Source organism: Oryx dammah, unplaced genomic scaffold (assembly GCF_014754425.2).
Source record: "Oryx dammah isolate SB20612 unplaced genomic scaffold, SCBI_Odam_1.1 HiC_scaffold_9, whole genome shotgun sequence".
NCBI lineage: Eukaryota > Metazoa > Chordata > Mammalia > Artiodactyla > Bovidae > Oryx > Oryx dammah.
The window spans coordinates 36,888,339-36,906,233 of record NW_024070193.1 but is presented as its reverse complement, the minus strand read 5'-3'; the positions used below and the strand labels follow the sequence as shown (position 1 = coordinate 36,906,233).

The 17,895-nt window shown below is 38.3% G+C and overlaps 1 protein-coding gene across 2 annotated transcripts in view; it reads right to left on the bottom strand.

Moving 5' to 3' along the window:
* Window positions 1-17,895, bottom strand: part of CNTN4 (contactin 4) — a 1,027,325-nt gene that overhangs the window by 213,436 nt on the left and 795,994 nt on the right. For both annotated transcript variants that reach the window (XM_040245968.1, XM_040245967.1), the window contains one exon: window positions 3,653-3,850. In XM_040245968.1, the coding sequence (XP_040101902.1) occupies window positions 3,653-3,850 (198 nt within the window). The remainder of the gene's footprint in view (window positions 1-3,652; window positions 3,851-17,895) is intronic.

Genomic DNA, 17,895 nt, shown 5'->3' with positions numbered 1-17,895 from the left:
AGTTGACTGGTCTAAAGTTTATGACTGTTAGCACTATGGAGAGCTGGATTTCCGTTTTCTCTATCATTATCCACAAACATTTTTAAAACAAGGATAATGCTATCCACTTACGCTGTATAATCTGTTTTTTTAAACGTATAATTTGTGGAGCATATCTTAGGGAAGTTCTTGACACCGTACTGCTGTTTTGTCACTGTTCAAAGCACTTTACACATAATTTCACACACAGAGTGAGCTCTGAGGTAGGTACTGCTACCCTCATTTGACTGATGACGACACAGCACAGTGAGGTTGTTCAACTGATGTTCAAGGTCACATCCCTGATAAATGATGGGGCTGGATTCCACTCAGGCTGGATTCCAGCTCTACATTTCAGTCATTGATCTGAGATGTGGGAAGGCGTGAGACATGAGAAGAGTTGAGGAAAAAGGAACAGCAAGTACAAAACCCTTGCAGAACCTCAGTGTATTAGGGGTTAGGACTTAAAGAGGGTTACTGGGATCAACATGGGACACATCGCCCTTGATTTCCAACTGGAACGTGGGTCGACAGGAGTTGTCTCCTTTTTTCTAACTCACTGTAATCTTTAGGGCTGGAAACAATCCCAGTCTAGATTGCTCAGCTAAAACTCTAGAAAAAAAAAAATAATAACCTGAGTATTGAGGATATCTAGTTCTTTAAGCTACATTTGTCTACATCTGCACTTCATCAGGGAAATGGTCAGCCATGTCAATTAGTGCAGTGCAGGCAGCAAGCTCCCTTGCCTTGCTTATTCATATTTCAGAGACAGAAGGAGGATATGAAATTCTGAGTGAACTTCAATTACCAAGATGCTTGTGCAAACTCCATACTTACCTTGTGGTTACTAGTCTAAAATACACTCACTACCAGATTGCACAGAATGATAATTTCATTGATTTTACTCTCACAGCATACATTTTCACAAGAATGTCATCTTTATTTTGTAATCTTTTCTTGATTTGTATTTCCCCTTTTCTCTTACCTCCACAAAAGAGGTAATAAAATAATCTATTTTGAGCCTAGTAATGCAATTTGAGTATCCATTTTATGTACTGCTGCCTAAATGGGAAAGATATATTATGAATTTTCACCAACAACTCTCACAGAAACTAGGAATGAATGGGCATTAATTGCTGAAGAATGAGATCCTTAGCTTGTTAATTTTGTGATAAAATATTCTCATAAAAAACATTTGTCATCTCATGAAGATATACTAGGCAAGTCGAGATAAATCCAAAAGATAAGCAGAAGGCAGTTTTCGGCCAGGCTGAGGACTTCCTGTGTTCCTGAACGTCTGTTCCTTCTTTCTGAAGCAGCTGCTCTGGGTGATGTTTCTCCTGGGCTGTGTCTTAGTGCATCAGAGTCAATATTCGATTATATTGTCTCCTTGACATACCAACTAAACTGAACAGACGGAACAGACATTTTGGCATAAGTGTATTATGGGCAAAGGCCAGAGGGGCTGTATTTTTAAATAATTTTGTAAAAAATGTCCCTGAAACATATATGTTGAAACAGAATTTTTATCCTTAGGTCCAGAGAGACAGCACTGATAGCTTCTGAAAGAATAGATCCTTTGCCTATGTTTCTTGTTAAAATGATGAGATTTTTCAGTTTTATTTAATATAACTCAGCTTAATGCAACATATCCATTTAACATTTGCCATGTGGCAAGCACTGTGCTGGGCCCTTATACCAAACCAGATGAAAGCTGTGGTGTGAGTTTGATCACATGGCATTGGGTGACAAGTAATATGAATAGACCAGATGCATATTGTGATAGACAGATGGAATATTATGGTAGAGAGACTAAGAAGCACCAAATAATCAATTCTTTCTTTTGCCAGGGGAGAAGTCATGCTTCATAATAAAGACTAAAGTAATTCAAAATTGCACCCTTGGAAACCCATTCAGTAAAACCATTTCAGTAAATGGCATTTCCATCCACCCAGCTGCCATGCTAGAAACCCATGTGTCATCCTTGATTTTCTCTTCCACCACCTCCCATAGCCCAGGTGTTAGCAAGTCCTGGCAGCTCTACCTGCAAATGATGTCCTGTATCCACAACCTTCTCTTCTCTCTACAGCCACCCACTAATTCAAGCTGCCATCAGTGACTGACTGAATTACAGCAACAGTCTTTAAGTGGACTTCCAGTTTTGACTCTTGCTTTTTTAAAAGTCCACTTGCCACACAATAGCTAAGCAATCTTTTTTTTTTTTTAATACATAACTCTGTCATATAAAATCCTCTATTGGCTTCTCACTGCATTTGAAATAAAACCTAGTCTCCAACATCAACTCAAACCACCCTCTTCACTGGTAATTATGCTCCATGAGGCTCATATTCTCTTTGCTTTCTGAACATGCCAGTAATTTTATTTCTAGGCCTCAGGGCCTTTGCACATGATGCTAACTCAGTCTGGAATGCTCCTCCCTCTGACTATCACAGGACCGACTTCTTATCATTCGGGCATCAGTTCATGTCACCCCCTCAGAAAGGTTTTGCATGACAACCCTATCTAAATTACTCATTCTGCCCCCACAGAGTCTCTGTGTCAGCATACTCCTTTATTTATTACTATCTAAAATAACTGCATTTGGCATTTTGTTTAGGTTTATGTGTTTGTTTTTACCTAAATCCTTTGCAGAACTTAAATGCCATGAGTAGGAGTTTTTGGTTTTTGTTCACTGGCTCCCAGAGCAGTGCTGTCACATAGCAAGTGCTAAATAAACGTATATTAAATGCATGAAAAAGTAACTGAATGACTGAAATCCGTATTATTTGCTCCCACATTCCACAATTTGGCCTATGCTTTAAGGATGCTCATACTTTCTCTGCAGAGTTGATTTGAGAAGGCACCCGACAGAGCACAGCTGGGTGGAGCCGGTGAGACAGAGATGATCTCCTGAAGAAAGCAGTATATTTGAAGAAGCTAGAAGGATCAGTGTAAGTTAGTCAAAGAACCAAGAGAATGAAGAGTATTTCAAGGAGAGGGAACAGAATACATAAAAAGACTCACAATGCGGAAAGGCATGATGTTATTAAAGTCTGGCATACAGATTGGTAAGACTGTCTTCAAAAAGGACATGATGAATCACCATACACTGTCATGTCATCCGTCTGAGTAAGTAAGGTGAAATTCATCTACTTTCTTGACATATTCTCACAAAAATGTGGGAACATAAAACCACCTCCAGTAAGACTTGACATTTCTGCATTTCAGTGTGGTTGGAATTATGTCTTCAATACCACACACCCCAGAAATTACTTGGATAACTTAAAACTTCCTTTTGGACACTGAAAACTAAATTACATAGAGCTGACTGATAAGCTAATTGATCAGCCTTCTACTTCATTTTGTCTGTGTACACAATTTAAGTGTGAAGAACCAGACTCACATTGCACTGAGGATGAAATTAGAAATTATATTTCTAGTAAGTCTTGCAAAATGGATTCATGGGTTTATTTCTTACACAAGTGTAGAAAATATAGGTAGTGAATGTAAAAGCATTCAATTTTTCTTAGATGTAATCAAGATAGTCAAGCTTCATGTGCCAATAACATAACTTCCCAAACTCAACCTATGAGCACAAAAAAAACAGAATTCTGAAATCCCTCAGAAAACTCACCATCGTTTCTCAATATCAGTGGTGTGGGTGGTCCCAGGACTTTTTGGTTTGTCACTGTATTTGTAACCACACAAGTATAATTTCCAACATCTGATTTTTCTACTTTGGCAATATATAGATTCCCAGTCTCTTGAGAAACGAAGCGGCGATTATCCTGATAGGAGGGGTATTCATTGAAAATCCAGGCATAGCTGAGCTCTGAAAGCAAAAGGAATCATCATTATAAACATGTCTTTTATAAGAACTTTACTGTATTCATGGAAGAACTGGTCAAGTTAAAAATTCATACTGTTGCCCAATGATCCTTTTTCAGCCTGCTAAATATCAACAGGAAGTAATAACAGTCCCCTAAAGCATTTTATCAGTCTTCCTACCATCAGTCAATAAGACTTTATTGCTATAGAACTAGAAGGTACATTGATCACTGATGGAGAAGTCCAATCTCTTTAAATTTGGGAATAAGCATTATAGTTCACTAAGCATGGCTAAGCACCATATAATAGTTACAGAGCTAAAGCTCAAACTACAGATACACAGAGTCCACAATCTTGATATATCCTGGAAACTACTTATATCGCTCCTTTCATCTTACATGCAATAATCATAATAGTATATCATGGTGCAACATACTTACACAGCACTTTATGGTTTCCAGTATTGTTTATATTTTTCCATTAACTGAGAAATTCTGACACAGAGGATCAGACTGTCTAATCCAAACTCAGCCACAGCTAGAGACAGAATAATTCCTGATTCTCAGCCCAGTCTTTTCCCAGTGCCTCTTACTATCGATGCATATTCTTACTCCTTTTTCACTTGTGATGTTGAACTCTTTCCCCATTATTTTAGTGAGATGGTGATTTAATATTGTAGCAAATACTCATTAAATATAATACAATGATTAGTGGGCTGGTCCCATAAATGCAAATCTGCATTTTTAACACATTATTGACTAGAAATGTATTACAGCCATAGGCATTAGTCTGAAACAATCCCCTGATCAATAATGTGTTAAAAAAATTAGCTGAAAAAACTATTATATCCGTATAAAGTAGCCATCAAAGAGCAAGCTTTTCACAAATACTTATCCACTAATGGGAGGAATGTAATAGGCAGTCATACTTGAAAATGTTCCTTTGAAAATTCTCATTTTTCTGGAGAATTAGGTGAGTGTTTTGTGGATGAGCACATTAACCCATGCTTTCAATTTCAGAAAAGAAACCTAAGTGACAGCGAGTTTAAATGATTTGCTGCAGTGAACTATTGTGCTCTGAGGAAATCAAACTTATTTAGCTCCAGGCATTTCATGATTCCTCTCTTTAAAGTGTGGTCTTCAGATTTGTTCAAAGCTGGAGAAGTGATATAGCAGCCATGGGCACTGATTAGCCAACATGCCCTGTTTTATTTTCTCAAGTTATTTTAGGCAGGAGGGGGAGCAACTAGATGCAAAGGGAGCCTGTGGTTTCCAAACTAGTTGACTGAGTTCTTGTGTGCTGCTCTTCAATATGATCCTTGGCTAAATTCTAAATGCATGGATTGTCCTTGGAAAATGGCAGAAAAGTCACTTCAGCTTTGTACACAGAATGCTAATTATTGGAAAAGGCACTTTGTTGTTTAATACTTCAATGAGTCCTCAGTTGTAATTGACCTCAATAACTGAATGTGTGACAGGGAACATATTCCATCTTAATGATCCACTGTTTACATACAAAGGAGGGGGTCGTGTAGATTGCTTTCCCTTTATCGCTGGATTATAACATTTCTGCATGCATTATTTTAGAGAGATACAATTATGTTTATATGAGAATAGCTAATCATTTTATTTACGCATATGCATGTAATTATAAGTAATCCCATGCTGATGTCAAGAGGATACTCACTGTAAATAAGCAAGCTCTTCCCAGCAAGCTAGTTACTTTCTCAAGAAACTCCAATTTGGGGGAAGGAAAGGCCCCTCTAATAGGTTGTGAAGAAATACAGTGTAATGTAGCAATTTTGCCACAAAAACAGGAGATTCAACAAATAGCACAGTGCAATGTACTCCTCTCTCAATTTGGCATGTCAGTTTCAGGCAGAGCAAGTAATCACCAAGCCTCTCAAAAATACTCTCACATGAACAGTGAAGAGAACATTGCCTATCCCGTAATTAATTATAAGAGAGTTTTAGGAATAAATTAAAATATCCAAAGTCACAAGGTATAAGTTAGAAAGTAATTTACCAGCAAAATATTAATCAACCCATCTCTCCAAGGAGAGTTATAATAACATATATAAACTAAATATATATATATATATTTTTCTGGAGACATTTTTAAAAACTACTGCTACTGGCTAGTGCCACAAAACTTTCTGAATTTTGTAGAAGATGCATAGTTTGGCAACTAGGAAGTTGCAGGAACCATGGATACCAGGATAAAAGACATTCACTTTGTTATTTTAATTGGAATTAAAAAAAAAAAAAGACCAGAAGACCAAAATTCAAAACTGTATTCTATAAAGAAAGCCATTTAAACACTCTTAGTTTCAACTTAATCCAGCAAATGGGGATAATCATAAGTGTGATATAGGCATGTAGTGAGGTTCAAGTTACGTGAAAGTCCTCTGAGTCATAAGGACAACTGAATCACTGAAAGTTAATCATTTTTAAAGTAAAATCATTTTTTAAAGTAAAAGTATCAAACAACAATTATCATGTTGTTTGATTATAAGAATTTTGGCTTCACTGCTTTTGTGAGTTACTATACTACTTTAGCAGGAAATGCAGGCAACCATAAACATATTCTGCAGGAATAGAATAGAATAGAATAGAATAGAATAGAAGTTCTCTACCCCCTACCTATCTCAAATTTAAGAAGTTTATGTGACCAGAAGACTTTGAGAATAATGGGATTAAATAAGGTTGAATAGATTTTAAAATTTCTCCTTTCAGAACCTGCAAGAGACTTTTAACATGCCAATGTGCCTCAAATTTCTTAGAGACTACTTAAGTCATGCAAACTTACTTGATGTAGAAGTGCCTCCCAACTCCTTCATCCACACACTCTTTTTCTAAAACATCTATGATACATCACAAAATAGAGGTTGGGAAACACTGAACTAATGCAATTTCAACTCAAGAAACAGTAAATATAATATAAAAATTATTAGCTCTATTACTTCTGTTCTCAGGAAAGCCATTAAGTTACGTTAAACAACAGAAAACAACAAAATGTTGAATTAAAGTTGTAATAAGTTTCCCAAACTGTAATAGTAATATAATACTGTAACCATTTTCAATGCTGTAGATAAAGGAACAAACCTTAGTTCCAAACACAAGTATCAAATGGATTGTACTAAGGATCCTAATTAACATCAGTTCAACATACAACATTCATAAAATACTGTTAGTCCTAAAGTGTGAAGGTCAACCAAAGATCTCGGCTGGTTCACTGTTGAGATCATGTTGAGCTAAATGCTGAGACCCTTGAAGGGGGAGAATTTCTAAACATGATATTAATTAATTTTTATTTATCTATTTTTCTTCACAGCAAATAGCATTACCTGGAATATTGTAATTTTATTTGTCCATAAATATTAGGAAGGGGCATGAATAATATAATGTAATGATAATGCAGACATCAAAGTAGGAAAAAATGTGTAGTAAGGATAAAAATTACCCAAAAGATCACTTCTTTCTTCATTTTAAAGATATGAAAGAAGAACAAAGCTGAAGGTATCACACTCAAAAATTTCAAACTACACTACAAAGCTGCAGTAATTAAAACAGTTTGGCATTAGCATAGAAACAGGCACATATATCAATGAAACAGAATAAAGAACCCAGCTATAAACCTGTACAAGTATGATCAGTTAACTTACTGCAAAGGTGCCAAGAACATGAAGCCACATGCAAAAGAATGAAAGTGGACGGCTACCTGGTACTATACACAAACAGTAACTCAAAATAGATGAAAGATTTGCATTAATATCTGAAACCATAAACTCCTATAAGAAAAAAAAAATGGGCAGTAAGGTCCCTGACATGGATCTTGGAGATGATTTTTTGAATCTGACACCAAAAAACTAAAATAAGCAGGTGGGACTACATCAAACTAAAAAAAAAACAAATAAACAGAAAAATTGCACAGTGAATGAAACCATCAATAAAATGAAAAGGCAACCTACTGAACAGAAGAGAATATTTGCAAATCATATATAAGAGATAGTGTTAATATTCAAAATATGATGAACTCCTACAGCTTATCAGCATTAAAAAAAAAAAAGAAAAAAGCTGATTAAAAAATGTGGGCAGAAGATCTGAATGGACATTTTTCCAAAGAAGACATATATCAATATAACTAAGTATCAGGAGGATGCAAATCAAAACCACAATGAGATATTATCTCACACCTGTCAGACTGGTTATTATCAAAAAGACAGCAAATAACAAGCAATGGTGAGGACATAGAGAAAAGGGAAAGCTCGTGCACTGTTGCTTGGAATGTAAATCAGTACAGCTACTAAGGGAAACAGTATGGAAGTTCTTCAGAAGGTTAAAATGGAATTTCCATATCATCCAGCAATTCCACTTCAGGGTATTTACCTGAAAAAACCTAAAACAGTAACTTGAAGAAATATCTGCATTCTCATGTTCACTGCAGGATCATTTAAAATAGCCAAGATACAGAAACAACCTAAGCATCCATTGGTGGATGAAAGGATAAACAAATCATATATAAATATAACAATACATATAATACATACACATACAGAGAGAATGGAATATTATTCAGCCACTATAAATAATTGAATCTTGCCATTTGGAATAATGTGCATAGACCTTGAGGGCATTATGCTGAGTGAAACAAGTAAGACAAAGAAATACAAATCTCATATGATCTCACTTATATGTGGACTCTAAAAATTAGACCAACAAACCAAGTTGTGGGTATGAAGAACAGATTGGCAGTTGTCAGCGGGGGCTGATAGACTGGGATAAATGGGCATTAAAAAGGTAAAAAATAAATTTGTAAAATCTTAAAACTCCCTAGAAATTCTAATACCTCAACAGAAAGATAGCTATCATTTAGAATATATTTTCAATTCTAACCTATATGCCTGTAGGTTTTCATGATTTTAACCATAGCATAAATGTTGTTTAAAAAAAAAAACCCAACAACCATCCATGTCTCTACAAATGACTAATCTCATTCTTTTTTATGGCTGAGTACTATGCCATTGTATATATATACCATTACTTCTTTATCTGTTCCTCAGCTGATGGACATCTTACAGACTTTAAGTAAGTCAGAAAGAAAAATTAGAAATATTGCATATTAATACATATACCTGGAATCTGAAAAAAAAAACCCTGAAAAAATTGATATAGGTGATCTTATTTATAAAGAAGAAAGAAAGACACAGACATAGAGAACAACCATTCGGACACCAAGACGGAAAGGGGGAGTAGGATGAAGTGGGAGATTGGGGTTGACATATAGACTCTACTACGTGTAAAATAGATAACTAATAAGAGCCAACTGCACAGCACAGGGAACTCAGTGCTCTGCGGGGACCTAAATGGGAAGGAAATCCAAAAAAGAGGGGATGTCTGTATATGTATAGCTGATTCAGTCTGCTGTACAGCAGAAACTAACACAACATTGTAAACCAACAATATACTCCAATAAAAATTAAATTAATTAATAAATTAAGAAACCCAACAACCAAACAACACATACGACAATTCTAAGGCCTAGAAAAGGTGAGATTGGAGAGTCAGAAACTAGCAAAGCACACTGTATCTTAGGCCTTCGAGCTACATTCCCCTTCCATTCACTCATTCGAGCCCAACTCTCTGCGACTGCATGGACTGTAGCCCTCCAGGCTCCTCTGTCCATGGAATTCTCCAGGCAAGAAATACTGGAGTGGGTTGCCAGTTCCTTCTCCAGGGCATCTTCCTGACCCGGGGACTGAACCCCAGTCTCCTGCATTGGCAGGTGGATTCTTTATAATCTGAGCCACCAAGGAAGCTCCCCCTTCCACTACTCCCTCCTGGAAGCAGTAACTTTTGAAATTTGAAAGTAAAGAGTTAGTGTTATATGACTCACCAAATGATGCCATTTTCCCCTAAGAACTAAAGTCTATTTTTATCAGAGCAAAACATTAATTCATTGGATTGCATGAAATGCTCTTCACATTCTGAAAAAGTAAAGCCAAGTTAATAAAACAAAATAAACTCTTATATGCTGCAAAAATATATCCTATTCAGTGTGATTTCCTTAGGGACTTACATGCAATATTTATCCTTATTCAAACTTGACAGATTTCTTTTGATAAGTTTTCATACACTAATTGCTCTGGAAGTGGAAGACAGTTCCTGTCCCATTGGCAATTTGTATCAACTGGGTAAACAGATACTTGGAATATAATATTTAATAGACTGAGAAATTTCTGATGCTCAACTGAAAAATAATGAGACTGGTCAGAATGTGATAGCTATTAAGGCAGAAGGACCTAGTGATGGTTTTCTAACTTGTAGCATCTAAATCTTTGGGGAATTAGCTATGAAATGACACTCTCTTAATTGGTTCCTTTTCCCTATCTTTGGGCCAACAGCAAAGGGTATCTGGCTATTATTTTAAAGAGAAGACATCAATCAATTTTCAAATTCAGGTACTCATTGAGCAAAGTAAGCCTCTGATTAGAGGCCTCAGGATGAATGCTTTTGTTCTTGATGCTGTCTAATTTATTTCTAGAGTTGTATTATACTTCATGACATTCTGAGTCATGTCCCAAGGGACAGCAGAAATGTCAGTTTTCAAAGATCCCTTTCTTAGTCCTCAAAGTTTTAAATCTTAAAGGGACCTAAGACCAACCCCTGCAATTTTACAGATCAGGAAGCTGAAGTCTAGAGAAATTACACGCCTGGATCACAGTCACACATTTGATAACTGGGATGAAAGGGGATGATGGGCTGGCTGCCATATTCAGAAGACCTGGTTCGTTAGACAGCTATATGTTATTCTCAGAATTTAATTTGGAGCTAGAAGAGATCAGTTTTCCTTATCTGCCACTTAAATAGTATAACTAGATGATCTCTAAGTTTCTTCCAGCATTAAAATCCCATAATTCTAAAAGTATGCCATCAAATACAACATCTTATGTCAACAAATGAAGAAAGCAGGATCCAAAGAGATCCAGTAACTTGCTAAGATTCAAACAGGTAGTCTATTGACAGATAAAGAAGTAGAACTTTTATACACATATACACACACATGGATACACACTTATATTTGAGTTAAGTGGTATTGTGTAGAAAGATAACAGAATTGACAGTCAGGAGACCTGGATTCTAGTCCTTGCATCACAACCAATTTGGGCTTTGATCAATTTTTCAGCAGCATGAGAGCCTCCTGATCTTTTTTTCTATTTTTTTTTTTTTTTCCCAGCAGCATTGTGCAACATGTAGGATCTTAATTCTCCAACTAGAGCCAGGGATTGGGCATGTACCTCCTATCTTGGAAAACAGAGTCTTAACCACTGGAGAGTCAAGGAAGTCCCAAGCTTCCTGATCTTCAGATAGTTTTATATACACCTATAGGCTTCCCTGGTGGCTGAGATGGCAAAGAATCTGCCTGCATTGTGGGAGACCTGGGTTCAATTCTTGAGTTAGGAAGTTCCCCTAGAGAAGAAAATGGCTACCCATTCCAGTATTCTTGCCTGTAGAATCCCAGGGAGAGAGGAGCCTGGCAGTCCATGGGGCTGCAAAGAGTTGGACACGACTGAGCAACTAATGCTGTCACTTTCTTCTTCTTTTTATCATACACATCTATCCTACTTTTTGCAGTCTTGTGAGGTGGAATTTCAATTGAGATATGATTCTAGGCAAGTAGGTATGAAAAATATATTATTTAAAATGATTATACAATTGAAATATGTTTGAGGAATGCAGTTATTGGTTTATTGGTTGGCCAAACATTCACCCATCATTAACCATTTACAAAAGCATGAAGTTCACCCCGAGAATGGAGAGCAGCTAGAAAGACAGGGATTGAAATCTGAGAGTAGTCTGTATGGCTAAAGGGACAGAGAGCATCACCCATTGAAAGATCCCTGGATTTGGTGTCAAGAAACAAAGAGACCACATCTTGGCTTCAGTGCTCATCAGCTAAAAAGTCATTTCTACAACTCAGTTTTCCTATTTGAAAAATAGGGATATAAAAAGAACACCCGCCTGCTAGGTAGACATCAACTATGTTAAGTCAATTTTAAAAAACAGATATCACTGGGGTGTTTTGTTCTGTTTATTTTTGCTTATAAACTGATTGCTAAGTCATTTGTCTTCCTCTGATCTAAGGAGAAGGGAGACATTACAAATTGTCAGTGATTTAATTCATTCCAGAAAAAAATAAGAACTGACTGAGGAACCTTAAACACAAAGCAGTGTGATTATGCGCCATAGACGGGGAGTGAAAGAGTCTAGAAGAATGTGTTTTTGTAATATCGAAGCAATATCCCAAGGGGTGGACAGGATTCTGAATTCTGAAAGCTGAAGCCTCTGGATGATTCCTCTAACACTAAGACACTAAATGATCAATGGAAGTATATTTGAATGGCACTTTGGCAAACAGGAGCAGAGGGGAGATGTCTAAGAGAAGTTGAAATCATGTGGCTGTGATAGGACAGATATGGTACTTCTATTAATTAGAACATGGACTTATGGGTGTTAGAAGTTGAACGGTTCCATGAAGACCTACAAGACCTTTTAGAACTAACACCCAAAAAAAGATGTCCTTTTTATTATAGGGCACTGGAATGGAAAAGTAGGAAGTCAAGAAACACCTGGAGTAACAGGCAAATTTGGCCTTGGAGTACAGAATGAAGCAGGGCAAAGGCTAACAGAGTTTTACCAAGAGAACTTACTGGTCACAGAAAACACCCTCTTCCAACAACACAAGAGAAGATCCTACCAATGGACATGATTAGATGGCCAACACTGAAATCAGATTGATTATGTTCTTTGCAGCAAAAGATGGAGAAGCTCTATACTGTCAGCAAAAACAAGACCGGGAGTTGACTGTGGCTCAGATCATGAACTCCTATTTGCCAAATTCAGACTCAAATTGAAGAAAGTGGGGAAAACCACTAGACCATTCAGGTATGACCTAAATCAAATCCCTTATGATTATACAGTGGGAATGAGAAATAGATTTAAGGGACTAGATATGATAGACAGAGTGCCTGATGAACTATGGACGGAGGTTTGTGACATTGTACAGGAGACAGAGATAAAGACCATCCCCAAGAAAAAGAAATGTAAAAAAGCTATTTGTAAGGCAGTCTGAGGAGGTCTTACAAATAGCTGTGAAAAGAAGAGAAGCAAAAAGCAAAGGAGAAAATGAAAGTTATACCCATTTGAATGCAGAGTTCCAAAGAATAGCAAGGAGAGATAAGAAAGCCTTCCTCAGTGATCAATGCAAATAAATAGAGGAAAACAACAGGAAGGGAAAGACTGGAGATCGCGTCAAGAAAATTAGAGATACCAAGGGAACATTTCATGCAAAGATGGGCTCGATAAAGGACAGAAATGGCATGGACCTAGCAGAAGCAGAAGATATTAAGAAGAGGTGGCAAGAATACACAGAAGAACTATACAAAAAAGATTTTCAGGACCCAGATAATCACGATGGTGTGATCACTCACCTAGAGCCAGACATCCAGGAATGTGAAGTCAAATGGGCAATAGGAAGCCTCACTAGGAACAAAGCTAGTGGGGGTGATGGAATTCCAGTTGAGCTGTTTCAAATCCTGAAAGATGATGCTGTGAAAGTGCCACACTCAATATGCCAACAAATTTGGAAAACTCAGAAGTGGCCATAGGACTGGAAAAGGTCAGTTTTCATTTCAACCCCAAAGAAAAGCAATGCCAAAGAATGCTCAAACTACTGCAGAATTGCACTCATCTAACACGCTAGTAAAGTAATGCTCAAAATTCTCCAAGCCAGGCTTCAGCAATAAGTGAACCGTAAACTGCCAGATGTTCAAGCTTGTTTTAGAAAAGGCAGAGGAACCAGAGATCAAATTGCCAACATCTGCTGGATCATGGAAAAAGCAAGAGAGTTCCAGAAAAACATATATTTCTGCTTTATTGACTATGCCAAAGCCTTTGACTGTGTGGATCATAATAAACTGTGGAAAATTCTTCAACAGATGGGAATACCAGATCACCTGACCTGCCTCTTGAGAAACCTGTATGCAGGTCAGGAAGCAACAGTTCGAACTGGACATGGAACAACAGACTGGTTCCAAATAGGAAAAGGAGTACATCAAGGCTGTATACTGTCACCCTGCTTATTTAATTTAATGCAGAGTACATCATGAGAAATGCTGGGCTGGAGGAAGCAGAAGCTGGAATCAAGATTGCTGGGAGAAATATCAATAACCTCAGATATGCAGATGACACCACCCTTATGGCAGAAAGTGAAGAAGACCCAAAGAGCCTCTTGATGAAAGTAAAAGAGGAGAGTGAAAAAGTTGGCTTAAAGCTCTACATTCAGAAAACTAAGGTCATGGCATCTGGTCCCATCACTTCACAGCAAATAGATGGGGAAACAGTGGAAACAGTGTCAGACTTTATATTTTTTGGCCCCAAGATCACTGCAGATGGTGATTGCAGCCATGAAATTAAAAGACTCTTACTCCTTGGATGGATAGTTATGACCAATCTAGACAGCACATTAAAAAGCAGAGACATTCCTTTGTCAACAACGGTCCACCTAGTCAAGGCTGTGGTTTTTCCAGTAGTCATGTGTGGGGATGTGAGAGTTGGACTATAAAGAAACCTGATTACCAAAGAATTGATGCTTCTGAACTGTGGTGTTAGAGAAGACTCTTGAGAGTCCCTTGGACTGCAAGGAGATCCAACCAGTCCAGCCTAAAGGAGATCAGTCCTGGGTGTTCATTGGAAGGACTGATGTTGGAGCTGAAACTTCAATACTTTGGCCATCTCATGTGAAGAGTTGACTCATTGGAAAAGACTCTGATGCTGGGAAAGATTGAGGGTGGGAGGAGAAGGGGACAACAGTGGATGAGATGGTTGGATGGCATCACCAACTCAATGGAGATGAGTTTGGGCAAACTCCAGGAGTTGGTGATGGATAGGGAGGCCCGGTGTGCTGTGGTCCATGGGGTCACAAAGGGTCAAACACGACTGAGTTGCTGAACTGAACTGAACACCTATATTGGCCACAGCCCTTGACAAGTTAGGGTGCTGACATGGCTCTGGCTAAAAGGACCCCCATGATAGATGCTGTGGGGTCCAGAGAACTTGGTCTAGACAGGTGCTCATCATCAAGCAGGACCTCCCAGGTTCAGACACTGTTTCCATTATTCATTAGGCTGAGAGAAGTAGGGATGGCATGTATCTATCATTTGGACCAGCACCTGCCTCGCCTCCTCCCGTGGCAGACTGAGAATTGACCATGCCAGACAGGTTCACACAGTGTTTCAGACTGTTGCCTCCAATCAATCCATGTTGGCACATGAAGTCAAACCTTTTAACCACCTTTCAAAAGAGATACAGGGGAAATGAAATGGTGACCACGTGAGGCAAGAATTAGATAAGACCCAGTGCTAAAACTCGTTCAAACCTGTGCCAAGCATTTCTATAAATAAGCTTCCTGACTAAGCCTTCTGACCACTTGCTGCATTCAATGATATTTTTAGAATATGCTCTTCACTAGCTCAGATGTAGTAGTGGAGATGTGGGAAGGAAGATGGAAAAAAGAGTATTTTACAGTTATGTGTACGGCTCTTGATATTGCTCTTGCGTATGGCTTACAATATCGTCCATTTTATGGGTGGCTTTTTGTTATTTATTTCCATTTTATTAGGATATTGGACATTTTTCTGATTGTACATTTTCTTTACATATTCATAGGTGAAAATTTAGGCATGTAACTCGAAGGCAATTTAACACATTGTTTTGACAAAAAAAAAAAAAAGGCCAGAAATGAGTGTATAAGAGTATTTGTATAAATCATACAAATTTAAAGGTAAATGGAAAGGTTTGGACAAAATCTTGTATTCTGTAGCGGATTACTAGGGTATGTGTCCACATACCCAGAGGCAGATGCTAACTCTCCTGTGTTCTCAGTAGTGGGTCAGTAAAAAAGTCTGAGAAATAATGCCTAGGCCTGGAGTCAGCAAATTTGCATACTTCAAGGGAAGAGGCCCTATGATTTTTAGAAGAGAAACATCCTTTTTGTTAGCATGTTCAGGCTTTTGAGTATAGGCAGGAAAGTGGTGGCACATGAGATGCATGTAGCTGACACAAGTGCGTGTGTCCTTTATGGCTTCATCTGCTTTCAGTTCAGTTCAGTTCAGTCGCTCAGTCGTGTCTGACTCTTCGCAACCTCATGGACAGCAGCATGCCAGGCCTCCCTGTCCATCACCAACTCCCAGAGTTTACCCACATTCATGTCCATTGAGTTGGTGATGCCATCCAACAATCTCATCCTCTGTTGTCCCCTTCCCCTCCCGCCTTCAATCTTTCCCAGCATCAGGGTCTTTACAGATGAGTCAGCTCTTTGCATCAGGTGGCCGAAGTATTGGAGTTTCAGATTCAGCATCAGTCCTTCCAATGAACACTCAGGATTGACCTCCCTTAGGATGGAGTGGGTGGATCTTCTTGCAGTCGAAGGGACTCTCAAGAGTCTTCTCCAACACCACAGTTCAAAATCTTCAATTCTTCAGTGCTCAGCTTTCTTTATGGTCCAACTTTCACATCCATACATGACCACTGGAAATACCATAGCCTTGACTAGATGGACCTTTGTTGGCAAAGTCATATCTCTGCTTTTTAATATGCTGTCTAGGTTGGTCATGGGGCTTCCTTGGTGGCTCAGAGAGTTAAGAATCTGCTTGCAATGCAGGAGACCTGGGTTCGATTTCTGGGTTGGGAAGATTCCCTAGAGAAGGAAATGGCAACCCACTCCAGTATTCTTGCCTGGAAAATCCCATAGACAGAGGAGCTTGGCGGGCTACAGTACATGGGGTTGCAAAGAGTAGGACATGACTGAGCAACTAACACACTAGGTTGGTCATAACTTTCCTTCCAAGGAGTAAGCATCTTTTAATTTCATGGCTGTAGTCATCATCTGCAGTGATCTTGGAGCCCAAAAATATAAAGTCAGCTACTGTTTCCCCATCTATTTGCCATGAAGTGATGAGACTGGATGCCATGATCTTAGTTTTCTGAATGTTGAGCTTTAAGCCAACTTTTTCACCCTCCTCTTTCACTTTCATCAAGAGGCTCTTTGGGTCTTCTTCACTTTCTTCCATAAACGTGGTGTCATCTGCATATCTGAGGTTATTGATATTTCTCCCGGCAATTTTGATTCCAACTTGTGCTTCATCCCGCCCAGCATTTCTCATGATGTATTCTGCATTTAAGTTAAATAAGCAGGGTCACAATACAGTCTTGATGTATTCCTTTTGCTATTTGGAACCAGTCTGTTGTTCCATGTCCAGGTCTAACTGTTGCTTCCTGAACAGCACACAGATTTCTCAAGAGGCAGGTCAGGTGGTCTGGTATTCCCATCTCTTGAAGAATTTTCCACAGTTTATTGTGATCCACACAGTCAAAGGCTTTGGCATAGACAATAAAGCACAAGTAGATGTTTTTCTGGAACTCTCTTGCTTTTTCCATGATCCAGCAGATGTTGGTAATTTCATCTCTGGTTCCTCTGCCTTTTCTAAAACCAGCTTGAACATCTGGAAGTTCACGGTTCACGTATTGCTGAAGCCTGGGTTGGACAATTTTGATAGTTCATCAAGCACTCTGTCTATCAGATCTAATCCCTTAAATCTATTTGTCAGTTCCACTGTATAATTGTATGGGGTTTGATTTAGATCATGCCTCATCACCTGCTTTAGAAATGTTGAAAATCAAATATGCATTTAGATACTGAGGTTTTCTTGAAGCTCAAACATGGTTCTCAACTCTCAGTGCTTAAGAGGAATCAGGGAGATTCACATACTACTCCAGTGGGTCCCAGGTGGAGTGAGCTCCAGAATCATTACAAGGGCTTGTTATCACACAGAAGGCTGGGTCCCACCCTCAGAGTCTTTTATTCAGGAGGTTAAGATGGGGATCAAGAATCTGCTCCTCGGTGATGCTGTCACTGCTGGTTTGGAGATGTCACTTAGACAAACACTCCTTTAAAAGGTTTGGAGAAACACTCTTTTAAAAGGTTGGAATA